This window comes from Dromiciops gliroides, chromosome 2 (assembly GCF_019393635.1).
Source record: "Dromiciops gliroides isolate mDroGli1 chromosome 2, mDroGli1.pri, whole genome shotgun sequence".
Classification (NCBI taxonomy): domain Eukaryota; kingdom Metazoa; phylum Chordata; class Mammalia; order Microbiotheria; family Microbiotheriidae; genus Dromiciops; species Dromiciops gliroides.
The window spans coordinates 344,444,739-344,459,406 of NC_057862.1; the positions used below are offsets into that span (position 1 = coordinate 344,444,739).

Genomic DNA, 14,668 nt, shown 5'->3' on the forward strand with positions numbered 1-14,668 from the left:
ACGTTGAAGTATCTTGTCTCCAGGCTAACTCTCTGGGCTAAACACCCCTACTACTACTACTACTACTACTACTACTACTACTACTACTACTACTACTACTACTTCTTCTTCTTCCTCTTCCTCTTCCTCTTCTTCTTCTTCTTCTTCCTCTTCCTCTTCCTCTTCTTCTTCTTCCTCTTCCTCTTCTTCCTCTTCCTCTTCTTCTTCTTCTTCCTCTTCTTCTTCCTCTTCTTCTTCTTCCTCTTCCTCTCCTCTTCCTCTTCTTCTTACCTCTTCTTCTTCCTCTTCTTCTCCTCTTCCTCTTCCTCTTCCTCTTCCTCCTCTTCTTCCTCCTCTCTTCCTCCTCCTCCTCCTCCTCTTCTTCTTCTTCTTCTTTCTACTTCTTCTTTTTTGCAGGGCAATGAGGGTTAAGTGACTTGCCCAGGGTCACACAGCTAGTAAGTGTCAAGTGTCTGAGTCCAGATTTGAACTCAGGTCCTCCTGAATCCAGGGCTGGTGCTCTATCCACCGTGCCATCCTAGCTGCCCCCAACACCCCTACTTCTTTCAGTCATGTCCAGTATCTCAAGACTCTTCACCATCTTGGATTTCTTCCTCTGGTACTCCCAAGTCTTTAACATTTCTTCTAAAATACAGCCCACAGAACTGAACTATACCACAAATGTTTGACCAGGGCATAGTTCAGTGTGATACTATCATTTTGCAGCCCAGTAAGATTCTCATATCTTTTTCAGATAAACTGTTGTCTAGCCACAAATCCACTGTCTTGTACTTATGTGGTGATTTTTTTTAAACCAAGCCTTTACTACCTATTCAGCTCTTTGCTTTGTGCCATCTTAAAATTGGATAAGCATGACATCTATACCCTATTCCAAGTTATCATTGAAAATATTGAACAGCAAATTGCTGTAACCATTCTGGAAAACTATTTGGAATTATGCTAAGAAAGTGACTCAAATATCTATGCTCTTTGACCTACTGCTAGGCATATCCAGAGGTCCCAAAATACTAATAGCAACACTTTTTATAGTAACAAATATATGGAAACAAATTAGATGCCCATCATTGAGAATAACCTAGCAAATTGTGGTTCACAAATGTACCGAACTACAAGAAACAATGAAGAAATCAAAGAAGCATGCAAAGCCTTACATTGACTGGATACAAAATGAAGTAAGCAGAGCTTACTGGGGACCGTGGGTATGAACATTATAAATATTGGTTAGGCACAGCTGATAGTGTTAGTTTTACTAAATTGCTTTTTTTCTCTTTTCTATTCTTAGTTACAATAAATGACTCTTTGGGGAAGAGATGACAGAGGGCTATATTTGGAAATTAAAGTCATATAAAACACAATATACCCATTTTTTTAATGTAAAACAGCATGGGGAGGGGGGCAGCCAGGTGGAGCAGTGGATAGAGAGCACCAGCCCTGTAGTCAGGAGTACCTGAGTTCAAATCTGACCTCAGACACTTGACATTTACTAGCTGTGTGACCCTGGGCAAGTCACGTTAACCCCAACTGCCTCACCAAAAAAAAAATTAATGAAAGGAAACTTACCTAATCAAAGCAGGAAGAGGATTTTCAACAAGGATAGATACATCAGGCTTGAGGTGAACAAAATTACCTTGCCACATCTACCCATTCACAACCCATCTGCCAAACCGTCTGGGTTTTCCAGACAGGTCCTTTGTGACTGATTTTTTTCTCTCATCAATGAGGACTCCATCAGTCTGAGCCCATAGTCCTCTGGGCCAACCAAGTCTCAGGGAATATCTCAGGATCTTTCAAATTAAAGTAACCTACATGGAGAGAAAAAGTTATAGGTTATAGGTTACCACGCCTCACTCCAAAGTGCTGTGGTCCTGAATGGAGCTACCTTTCCAGCATCTTACACTGTGATCTACCAGCCATGCGCCAAGCACCTCTGGAGCTCATCATTAGCTACTCTGACCTCAGGAGACTAGGAAAAAATATCAATAGCCTGACTTGTTAGTCCTCTGAGTGGTATTAATACCTTCTAAGGGAAAATTAGCCTAACTCACATGCGAAGAGGGGTAAGAATATTGTTCCTACCACAACTTCCTTTTAAAAATTCCTTAAACTTGTGTTTTAAAGGTATTAACTTCCTTAAAGTTCTATGGCTAAATCTTACTTGCTGAACTCTGAAATACCATCAGCTTTTTTATCAACTATTGGAAAAGTTAAAGTGTTTATGTGTAAAATTGTTGTCTTGTATCTCCAGCCCCTAGCACAGCACTCTGATATCATGATGACCTTTTTCCTACATTACTGCCTCATAATGTACTAATTCTGACTCCCAGATCTTACTGGAGCCAGCTTCCCTCCCTCCTGTATTGATAAAACAGTGTCATCATGGCAGTCAAAATCCCCATCACTTTTAATAATGATGGCTCCCCCTACATTCTTATAGTCTTTGCAGATAAAAACAGATTTTTTAAAAGCCCCGACTTGGTACAGCCTACTGAACTTGAATAAGAAACTTCACTCTCTTCATCACCGCTTTCTTATCTGTAAGATGATGGGTTTAAAGTTGAATTAGCTCAAAAGTCCCATCCATCTGTAACAATGTGTGATCATATCTATCAACTAAACAGCATTTACAAAGTGATGATTTGGAGCTGGGAGATGTGCCAGGTGCTTTCGAGTACAAAGGCAAAGATGAAATAATCCCTGACCTCAAGGAACTATGGGAGGGGGACAATATAGACAAAATACATACAAAGTAAATATAAAGTAATTTTCAAGGGTAGGGCACAAGCATCTAGGGAGATCAAGAAAGGCCACAAGGTAAGGAAATAACATTTGAACTGAGCTTTGAAGAAAAGAAGGAATTCTAAAAGGCAGAGGAAAGAGGGAGAGCATTCTAGACATGAGCAAAAGTACAAAGATGGTAAATTAATTGTGAGGCTCAGCAAGAAGGCTAGTTTTGGCTGGAGTGAAGGATGTAGGGACAGGAATGGTAAATAGAACCACTAGAAAAGTAAATTCAAGCCAGGTTGCTAAGGACTTTAAATGACAAATTAAAGGAGTTTGCATTTGATCCTTGAGGTAATAGAGAGGAAGCCATTGAGTTTATTGGGCGACATGGTCAGGCCTATTGTTTTAATTCCATTTGATCCTCATAACAACTTTGTGAGATATAAATGGAAAGGAATAATTACTTCATTTTATACAGGTGTAGAAAAAATGAATTAATGTCACCAAAACAAGATTCTAGTAAATGGCAGAGGCAGAACCCAAATCTTCTGGCTCTTCATCCAGTGATGACCATTGATATATGTTGCAGTGACATATATTTGTAATCTCTTTAAAACACTCCTCAAAGTAGCATATGGTTAAACGTTTGTGGAAGCAGAAATGTTTGTTTTACCCCTTTAGTTTCCAGATCTGTCTGCCCAACACCAAATTCGCTTTAGGTTTTAAGAGGTTAAAAAGGAAAAGAAAAAAGTGAATTGCAATGTGTTGCTTTATGAGCTAGAAATAAAATTATTTGTGTTCTGAGCCATAGCTTGTACAGAGTACTGCTACTGGGATCCTTTTTCTTATTGTTATCTAAGCAAATTTTATTATATAATAAGCTCTAGATCAGCCTCCTTTTTTTTTTTTTTTGGTGGGGCAATGAGGATTAAGTGACTTACCCAAGGTCACAGAGCTGGGAAGTGTCAAGTGTCTGAGGTCAGATTTGAACTCTGGTCCTCCTGAATCCAGGGCCAGTGCTTTATCCACTGTACCCTAGCTGCCCCTAGATCAGCCTCCTTTTGAAATCACATTTTTAAAAATTATGGTTTTGACACCCAAATTTCTAAATCAAGTAGATCTTGCTTAAGGTTCTATGAACTTTGAGCACAAAGTGTCAGACACAACTGGAACAACTGAACAAAAAGTAGTAATAGAATTATTTTTTCTGAAGCATACCCTAGCCTACTCCAAACCTAAAGCTTCACTGCTGCCCCCACCCCCACCACCAAAAAAGGTACTAAAAACCACCTACTATTTCCACTTCACAGGAAATAGATTCTTCTTTTCTGCAAGAATATCTAATTTAGTTCAAACCAAATGGAACAAGGAGGCAGTGCATTGGAAAGAGCAATGGCTTTATACTCACAGGACCTAACTTCAAAACCTACCTTTCCTGCTTACTACCTGAATGATATGGAACAAGTCACTTGACTACCTTCAGGGATAATTTCATAGTCTGTAAAATGAAATAACTGGAGTAGATGGCCTCTGGGGTCTTTTCTAGCTCTTGATCTGTAGTCTTATGAATCTATAGATTCTATTCTAGAAATCTATAAAAAGAGGCCCTGGTTTTATCTGCCTGTGTTGAATTTGATGCACTACCATCTAAAGGCATCTGGGTGGGGTTAGGGAGAAGGTACAGAATCAGGTACTGCATAATGTCTAAGAGGCCCTTCAGACCCTCTCATTTATAGGCCATGAGGCATAAGCATTAATTATAAGCACAGCCACACCAGCCTGAAAGATTATACAAAGGAAAACAATCTCATAGATGCTCCATCTTCTTAGGGAAGATGCGATGTAGTAAATATCAAGTACTGAATTTTCAGGCGAAAGACCTAACTCTTCCTACCTCTGTGACCACAGCCAAGTCCTCTAACCTCCTTGAGCCTCAGTTTCTTCTTCTGTTAAATGAGCAGATCTGACTCTAGAGTCCCATCTATCCTCATATCCTATCAGCCTATAATGCATTATTACCACATCACTTCATGTTAGTGGACACATTTTGGGGTTCTCATAAACTTTCTTTTTCAACGCGGTAAAATGTAGTTTAATTTTCATTTTGGATGTGCTTATTTTTTTTGAGGTGGAAGGGGAAATTTTAAAAAACAGTGCTAAGAAATATTTCTAAATTCATTTTTTAAAAACCAAAACTCTTGGGATATTGCTAGCCAAGCACATACTTGTCATCATTCAACTTAGAAAAAGAAAGCGTTGTAAGCACAGTATCACCACTACAGAGAAAATACTGAGGTTCTTAGGTAGAGATATCTTTGTATTTGATGGTCAGTGTTGTATTTGAATACAGTGATAGCAAACAGTCATCCCTTGAGATCTCCAGCAGAAAAATCAAGAATGACGGTAATTTAGCACTATCCTGGGGATTACCCCCTGGCATTTGGAATAATTTATATCTCAAACGAAGTTGCATTTTGTCCCTTTGCTTTTGGATTATTATTACACGGATGCTCTAGGGCCCATTGCATTTTTCCAGGTAATCCACCCTTAATTGTTTTTAATTGCATCCAAATGGACAGCTCTTGGAAACAATAGAGATGAAATGTGAAATTAGCAATGAATGAAAATGTTAAATAGACATGCCCCTGTAACTGCCTTGATTTGCATCACTTATGTCAGTTTCTCTCTTCTCAATTTACCCTAAAACAGGTAATCAGATCCTGTCCCTTGGGAGCCTCTCAAAAGATCAGATTTATCCAATGAAACTCAAGGGCATTTCCATCTGCTATTCTGCTCACAAGTCTGCCTTATGTGGGAATTATGTCAGCTTTGGCGTCTTCAAGTTGTATGGGGACAACCATTTTGACAACGTACTCCAGGCCTTTGTCAAAATGCTGCTTTCAGTGTCCCATAGTGACTTGCTAGTAAGCAATCATTCATCGTGGGAGTCTTTGTGTGAAATATGAAATAACACCACCACAGGCTTGAATTGTTATGATGAGCCAAGGGAGCTAGAACAGTGCCAGAATGCTTTACATTTTCATCAGGTTATCTGATTTATCTCAAACAATTCGGAATATTTGGAGTTACTCTATATGTTTTAAAGAATATTTTGAAATATGCAAATATCTCTTGTGGACAAATTGAACATCGAGAATACCCTAGTTCAGAATCAAGAAAAAGCATAATTAGCAATCAGATGAATTGCTTGATAACTGTACCTGTAATTACGTGGTTTCAGCTCTGTCTTTTAAGTTGAGCACTAATTGGGTGGCAAAGAGCCCTGGCTCTAGAAATGAAGTACTTTTCTGAGGTGAAAAATTTGAGATTAAACTAGGTCCTACGATAGTTCCTTTCCCTCCCTGTTTTGGTTCTCTGCCTCCATTTAAATCATGGTGTGTAGAGAAGAGCACTAGACTAAGACTCAGTTTAAGCTCAGTTCTATCCTCACTAAAGTTGTAACATTTGGGCACACCCTTTCTCCTAATCCCATCCTCTTATTCTTCAACTATAAATGTGAGGGTTAGATTAGATGATCGCTGAGGCGCTCTTGCAGACTCTGTGATTCTGTGCTCTCATTATTACTTACCCACCTCTGCTTTGGAGCAAAGAGCTGTTCATTTTCTGGATGTAGCTGGTTGCTTCAGCTACACAGGTTAAGGGTAGAGCTCAGGAGGCTACCCAGCCGCTGGCCTATAGAACTAACCCTGTTGGCCCTCGAGCGCATTAGAGGTACCATCCTCTGACTTCGCCTTCAGACACATTTAGGTGCCCACACCTTATAGGACTAAATCTTTGGGGGTTGCTTAGCAAACACTATCTACTTTTTTAAAAAAGACCACTGAGATCTAGTCAGGTCATAAGTTGCCTTAGTCCTGGTGAAACTGGTGACCACATTACTCTAACTCTTTCCCCATGACTGCTGTCCCAGGAAAGCAACAGATTATATTCCAAATTTTCTGTCACCAAATGTATCCTGATTAACTCACAAATGGAGTTGCTGGGTTGCCAGTCTATCCCTCCTAATGTGTTGTTTGGTGTATCCGAGAATTGCATTGGAGAGCTGACTTATCTTAAGAATTTATCCATGTAAGCAACTTGTGAGTGCTCAAGCCATTTATTTGCTAACTTTTGACTCAGTTTGAGCTGTTGGCACTATGTACGCATGGCCAATCAAATCAATTAAAAACTCATTGTGGGGGGCAGCTAGGTGGCACAGTGGATAAAGCACCAGTCCTGGATTCAGGAGTACATGAGTTCAAATCCAGCTTCAGACACTTGACACTTACTAGCTGTGTGACCCTGGGCAAGTCACTTAACCCTCATTGCCCTGCAAAAAAAAAAAAAAAAAAACCTCATTGTGGGGGGGGGGCAGCTAAGTGGCACAGTGGATAAAGCACCAGCCCTGGATTCAGGAGGACCTGAGTTCAAATCCGGCCTCAGACACTTGCCCAGGGCAAGTCACTTAACCCTCATTGCCCTGCCAAAAAACAAACAAACAAACAAACTCATTGTGCCAAGCACTGTGATGAACTCTGGGGATACAAGCATAAAGAAAAGACATTCCCTTCTCACACAAACGGCTATGATTTACAATGGGAAAGACAGCCAATCACAGATAAAAAATACTTGTAGCATGAATACAAACAGAATAAATATTCATATATACAAATTAGTTCAATACAAGTTTGGGAGAAGGTACACTAGCCAATGATTATGAAAAGGTGGCTCAGTGGTCAAGGTAAGATCCAATTTTAGCAATGCAGTGAAAATCCATGGAGAAGTTAAAATTTGGCAAGCTTTAGGAAATAGGCCTCAGCTCAAACTCAAGTTGTGTTCAGTGGGTCAGCATTTAAATCTTTAAAAAAAATAGTAGTAATTTGGGACAACCCAGCCAGTATTTATTAAGAGATTTGACCTGTATATAAGATTTAAGCACTCAGTACATAATAAGCTGACACTGAGTTCCAATATCGAATGGCTGGTTTCATAAATAAAGGTTTCTAGAGATCAGAGACTACTACTAAAAATCCTTTAAATGCTGAATTGGGACTTATTAAGTCATTATTCTGTATATTTATTGACCTCTCATTTAAACAGCCCTGTGATTTCCTACATTATAAACTACCATGTTTACTGGACTATAGCATGTTTTCATTTTTCTTACCTATGGTTGTCATTGCTTGTTTCAGCAATATCGGAAATTGAGCCAGTCTTATTACCCTCTCCTGGAATGTCTCACCCAGGACCACATGAGTTTCATCACTAATTTAGAGCCTCAGGTGCTCATGTTCTTTCTTACCTCTATCTCTGAGGGACTAACTGCTCTTGGTAAGGATCACATAGAACTCTGTTTTTTTGATGAAATAAATAATTGCAGCTGCTTGATATATGTGCTGTTTCAACAGTTATCTTAAAATCCGGGGAGGGGGGTGGGGAGGAGGGGATAAGTTGTCATGGATCCATAGCAAAAAGTGGTTTTATAATGATGAAATCCAAGCTGTTGGGAAATGTCCCTTTTGTTCTACATGGAAATGTGGTTTGTTTGTTTGTTTAATTGTGGTTACTGCTGTATATTCCTATATCTCCTTGCTCTGATGAGTTTAAAGAATTTGCAAAATTGCTTATCTTTTAGTGAGATCTAGTATGATTTTGCTACTTGCCAACCATATATACAATATTATATCTACCTTTGATCAAGCATCAAGTGAGGGTTGATACCTAACTAACAAAGTTATATCCAATATGATATGGCAGAGAAGAAAGAGTTTGTGAGTGTGTGTGTGTGTGTGTGTGTGTGTGTGTGTGTGTGTGAAGAGATTGGGGGAGAGAAGGAGGAGAAATCAAATTGAACAAGCATTTATTAAGCACTTATTATGCAACATACATGATAAGCACTGGAGATATAAAGACAAAACAATAGTCCATACTCTCAGGAAGTTTATATTCAACTGGGGGGATATATTGTATAAACAGGAAAGTATATTCATTGTGTGTGTGTTTGTGCATGTGTGTGCATGTGTGTGTGTACACACATATACAGAATACGGAAGGTCGAATTTAGGGAACAGCAAATAAACCATTTGGTAGGGAGACACAGAAGTTTCTTGAACAGAGGAGTGACAAGGTAAGATATGTGCTTTAAGATGGTTATTTTGGTAGTTGTGTGCAAGATGTATTAGAGAAGGGAAAGACTGAAAGTATAGTGGGGGTTTTTTATTTTGTTTTCAAAATTCCAAATGACATGTGGCAAGGACCTGAACTAGGGTACTGGTTGTGTACATAAAGAGAAGAGAATGGATATGAGATATGCTGGGGACATAGTTTAAACAAGATTCTCCACTAAATGTGTGTGTGTATGTATATATCTATGTATGTATATTTTCCACTAATTAGAAATAAAGAAGAGGGAGACAGGAATGATTGAAATTGTAGAGCTGAGTTACTAGAAGGATAGCAGTACACTCAAGAAAAATAGGGAAGTTTGGAGGAGGGACAAATTTAAGGGAGAAAATGATTATTTTAGCATACTGAGTTTGAGATACCTATATAGCATCTTTTGGAGGTATTCAACAAGTAGTGGATGATGCAGGAGTAGAGAGAAATTAGGGCTATATTTATATAGATATGGAAGCCATATGCAGAGAAATAAACATTGAACCCATGAGTGCTATGTAGATCACTAAGAGTGAGTGGATAGAAAGAGATGAGTGGATAGAAAGAGATGGGGCAGCTACGTGGTGCAGTGGATAAAGTACCAGCCCTGGATTCAGGTAGACCTGAGTTCAAATCCAGCCTCAGACACTTGACACTTACTAGCTGTGTGACCCTGAGCAAATCACTTAACCCTCATTGCCCTGGAAAAAAAAAAGGCTGCTAGAAAGAGATGAGGAGATAGCACAGTGTAGAAATTTGGAGTACACCCACCAGTAGGGGACAGGTCATGAATGATGACCCAGCAAAGAAGACTTAGAAGGCATGCTTAGAAGGGAGGAAAATAAGAAGATTCATGTCATGCAAAGTAAGGGAGGAGAAACTATCCAGAAAGAGTTATTAAACTGGCCTGTGTATGATAGCCAAACAGCAACATCACTCTAAGAACTGGGAGCACACCAGATGTATTCCAGGAAGCCCCATGGGAACCCAGTATTGTCAGCCAGCCTAACAAATTCCATCACTATTCCCAAACTGACCTCAGTTAATTTAGTTGTCTCTAGTTCTGATTCTTCTTTAAAGCTGGTTGGTTAATCTCACTGGTTCATTAAACTGTCTCATATAGATCAAATTCAGCATCATATGTCCTATGAGACGTAGGACTATGGGACTTACAGACAGAAAAGATCTTAGAGGTCATCTAGCCCAACCCACTTATTTAACAGATGAGGTGACAGAGGCTCAGCAAGGTTATATGACTTACGCAGGTTAACACAGTTGACTTGGTAGCAGATAAAGGATTTATATCCAGGTTCTCTAACTCCAAATCCATAAGAACCATGTACTTCAGACCTGTTCTGTCACTTGATAGCGCCAACATTCTGCAGTTGAGTGATTCTTCTTTCAAAATGAACATTTTTGGGGCAGCTAGGTGGCGCAGTGGATAGAGCACCGGCCCTGGAGTCAGGAGGACCTGAGTTTAAATCCAGTCTCAGACACTTAACACTTACTAGCTGTGTGACCCTGGGCAAGTCACTTACCCCCAGTTGCCTCACCAAAAAAAAAAAAAAAGAAAAAATTAAAATCAAAATGAACATTTTTTTTCTGAGTTTGCTAGTTCTTGTTTTCCTACAATCCATCCCACACTTCAAAGCTAAAATATCAATTTCTTATTTTTTGAAACATCTTATTTTCACATTACTGTCACTTCCTAATATATTCTTCTGCCCTTACCTACCAATCTCTCTCTCTCTTTTTTTTTTTTTGGCAGGGCAATGGGGGTTAAGTGACTTGCCCAGAGTCACACAACTAGTAAGTGTCAAATGTCTGAGGCCGGATTTGAACTCAGGTACTCCTGAATCCAGGGCCGGTGCTTTATCCACTGCACCACCTAGCCATCCTGCCTACCAATCTCTTTTAACAAAATATTTTTAAAAGGAAAGAATTAGTTCAGCAAAACCAGCTCATCACATCACTCATGTCTGATTGTATAGGCAGTGTTTCATATCCATACTCTCCCCGCTGACTTCTGCAAAGAAGAGAGAGAGGTTTATTTCCAGCCTGGTAATTCTAACTACACAGTGTTCAATTCAGTTTTTTTTTGCTTGACTTATATTGTTGTTATCATTGTGTTTATTGACTTCCTGGTTCTGCTAAATTGATTCCTTATCAGTTAATATAGGTCTTCCCATGATTCTTTCATTTCTTCATAATCAGTATTTCTTACAACACAATAATATCCCTTTACATTCATGTACCACAATTTGTTTGGCCATTCCCCACTCAATTGGCATCTATTTTGTTTACAATTCTTTGCTACCACAAAAAAAGTGTTTCTATGACTCAGTGTATCCACATAATTTCTCTTTTTGACTTTCTTGAGGTATATGCACAACAGTGGGATTTCCAGATGAAGGGTATGGTCATTTTGGTCACTTTATGGCATGATCCCAATTGTGTAACACTCTCATTATGTCAATCCCTTGCTTGAAAACTTACAAAGGCTCCCCACTGCCTGCCCAATGAAGCAGTAAGTCCTCAGCTTGGCATTCAGGGCCCACCACAATCTGGCTCCAACTATTCCTTAGATCCTATTACTCCCCCAATGGTATCCTTTTTTCAAGTCAAACTGTATTGCTAGCCTGTATTTAAACACACCTTGCTTCTTCTGCACCTTTGTTCATGCTGTTCTCTCCAAATGGATGGAATGTCTACCCCCATCTCTTGCTATTCATATCCTATTAAGACTTCAAGATCTAGTTCAGATATTGCCACCTGCAAGAGTATTCTCCATTTGCCCAGGCAAAAAGCTGTCTCCCCCGCTTCTGTGTGCCTAGTTATATTACTGTTTAAGCACCTTTGGGGGTCAAAACCTGTGCTTTCATCCCTCTACCAATGCTGGTTATTAGCTTTTAGTTTTAGCTGTGAGACTGAGAGTTTCAGTGACTTGCCCATGGTAACACAGCCAGAATCTGTCAGAGGCAGAACTTGAACTGAGGTCTTGCTGATCTTGGATCCAGCTCTCACTCCACTACATCATTTCCTGTTTTATGTGATGGCTTGTATATAAAACCATGTTTGCTATATCTATCTGAAGCATCACAGTATGTACAAAGAGCATCGGTCCTGGTGTCAGGAAGACCTGGGCTTCAAGTCCTAGTTCTTTCATTCCTTCACTATGTGAACTAGTCGTTCACTTGGTTTCATCTGTAAAATGGGAATAATTATGTTTTTCTTCCTGCCAACCTTTCAGAGGTGTTTGAACCCCTATCAGTATCATGTGTGAAAGTGAAATGTAAAAATGTTCTACATATATTAGGTGGTAGTGTTACTAGCTCTTCTTGTTTTAACAGAGTTTTATTATTTTGTTGTTGTTGTTGTTGTTGTTGTTTTTGTGTTGCCTAGATTTCCATCTCCTTGGGCGTCAGTATGAGAAAGAATGGAAAAGGTGCAGGGTCAGGAGTTAGGAATGCCTGGGTTCCCATGCCTAAGTGGCCTCTGACACTCCTTTGTCTGGTCTCTGGGCAGATCACAGCTAAGCTTCAGTCTCCTTAACTATAAAATGGAGAGAATAATACCTGTAGTACTTACAAAATAGGGTTAATTTGAGGCCCAAACAATATAATCTATGTAAAGTACTTTGTACTTTATGTATTTGATCACATTTTTGCCCACAGTGTGCCATGAAATGGATTCAGAGAAATATTACCACCACCATCACCTTCCATTCATATAGCATTTTACATCCAGTATTTCACTCAATCCTCATAACAATCCTATTTTATGAGCTTATGAGCAGATTCTTCTTAGAGTAAATTCTTTAAGAAAAGAAAATAAAGAGGTTCTTTGCCTCCAAAATAGACCATCCCTCTTTTGAATCACTCTAATTGTTGTTTTTTCTAACTTTCATACTTGGATCAATCTGCTGTCTTCTCAATGTGGATGGCTCCCTCCAACGGTGCAGGTGATAACCTCTGCAGGATCTCTTGACATTATGTCAGTGTTAGTGGGATACACAGGCAACTAGGTGGCACAGTGTATAGAGCACTGGGCCTGGAGTCAGAAAGACCTGAATTCAAATCCAACCTCACACTTACTAGCTATGTGACCCTGGGTAAGCCACTTAACCCTGTTGTCCTGTTTCCTTATCTATAAAATGAGCTGAAGAAGGAAATGACAAACCATTCCAGTATCTTTGCCAAGAAAACCTCAAGAGGAGTCACAAAGAGTCAGACATGACTAAAACAACTAAGCCACAATAAAGTACTTTGTAAACTTAACATATTATGTAAATTCACACTGTTATTATTATTATCTGAGTCCCACAACTTCTGAGTATTTTACCTCAGTCATAGTAGATGCTCAATAACATATTGATTGAATGCATGAATTCATTCTGCGGCACCTATAGATTGAAAAAGAAGCAAGGCATGAAGCACACCCCATTCCTCCTCTAAGTTCTGAGATCTTTGTCTCTTTGGTTTGAAAGGCTGAATCCATTTTTAGGTTCATAGAGTTGTAATATTTGAAGTTGGAAGTAGAAACATAATTGCATCTGGATGATAGAACAAAAGAGCTTTGGAGAACCTCCTGCCCCTTTCCATAGACAGTGAAGCCTGTCCACAGGCACATTTATTATAGAAAATGACAATTTCAGGATTGAGGAAAGTATTTACTGTGTTGGAATAAGGCTGTAAAGAATTAGATTCAGGCATTTATTAAGAACTACTGTATGAGCAGCACTGTAAATCAGTCAGTATCTGCCATGTACAAAGCCCTGTTGCTAGGTGCAACAAGAGATATAGACAACAAACACAAAATAATCCCTATTCTCGAGGAGCTTATATTCCATTATATACATATGTATATAAGCACATATACAATAAGTATGTTCAGAGTTAAACACAAGATAGGAAGGAGGGGCTCTAACGAAAGGCCATATAGTCCCTCACCTCAGAGAATATGTTTGAGGGATGCTCTCTAATTATCTCACAAATAACTGTTATGTGTCATCTTCCTGGCCATGGAAATAACTTCTTACATATAATATTGGTCTTAATGGCTTCTACCTACTCTTTTTTTCCCCTTCATACTACTATTTAGGAAATTGGTATGCACATTGATAGGACTTTATATTCACTAAAGATGGAAAGCACTAACATGTGAATTGTTTTAGCTAGTGATGATAATAATAGTAATAATAATAATAACTAGCATCTATAGGACACATATAATGTGCCAGACATTGTGCTAAGTGGTTTACAGACATTATCTCATTTGATCACAACAACACCAGGGGATAGGTGCTATTATTATTCCCATTTTACCAATGAGGAAACTGAGGCAAAGAGGCTAGGAACCAAATTTTAACTCAGGTCTTCCTGACCCCATACCCATTCCCTTATCTCTATCCATTGAGTCACTAGCTGCCTAAGCAGTTTGTCTTAGCATCAATAGTTGAGTATCTAGGAGGGTCAATACCAGTATTCTTTTTTGGTGGTTATGAATTGCAAGAAGATACTTCTAAATATTGTTCAGGTCACAAACCTATTTAGATCTTATAGGATTAGGAGTATATTCTCTGTGGAAAGAATTGTAGAGGGGTTGGGGAAGTAATTGAATCAATGACAGGAAAGTAACTAGTCTGGTATGTTCAATGTGGTATAAAAAATTCAGTAGTATTATAATTGATCATCATTCATTAACGTTTTAGTGAATCATTGTCCAGATATTTGATTAAAGATGAAATTTGATTTTATTAACTTCAGGACAATTGCAGGATAGAGAAAGGAAA

At 38.9% G+C, this 14,668-nt stretch overlaps 1 protein-coding gene across 1 annotated transcript in view; it reads left to right on the forward strand.

Moving 5' to 3' along the window:
* RANBP17 (RAN binding protein 17) overlaps positions 1–14,668 on the forward strand; it is a 341,266-nt gene that overhangs the window by 287,453 nt on the left and 39,145 nt on the right. Inside the window, 2 exon segments of the mRNA XM_043990154.1 lie at positions 5,431–5,645; positions 7,914–8,052. Of these exon segments, the coding sequence (XP_043846089.1) occupies positions 5,431–5,645; positions 7,914–8,052 (354 nt within the window).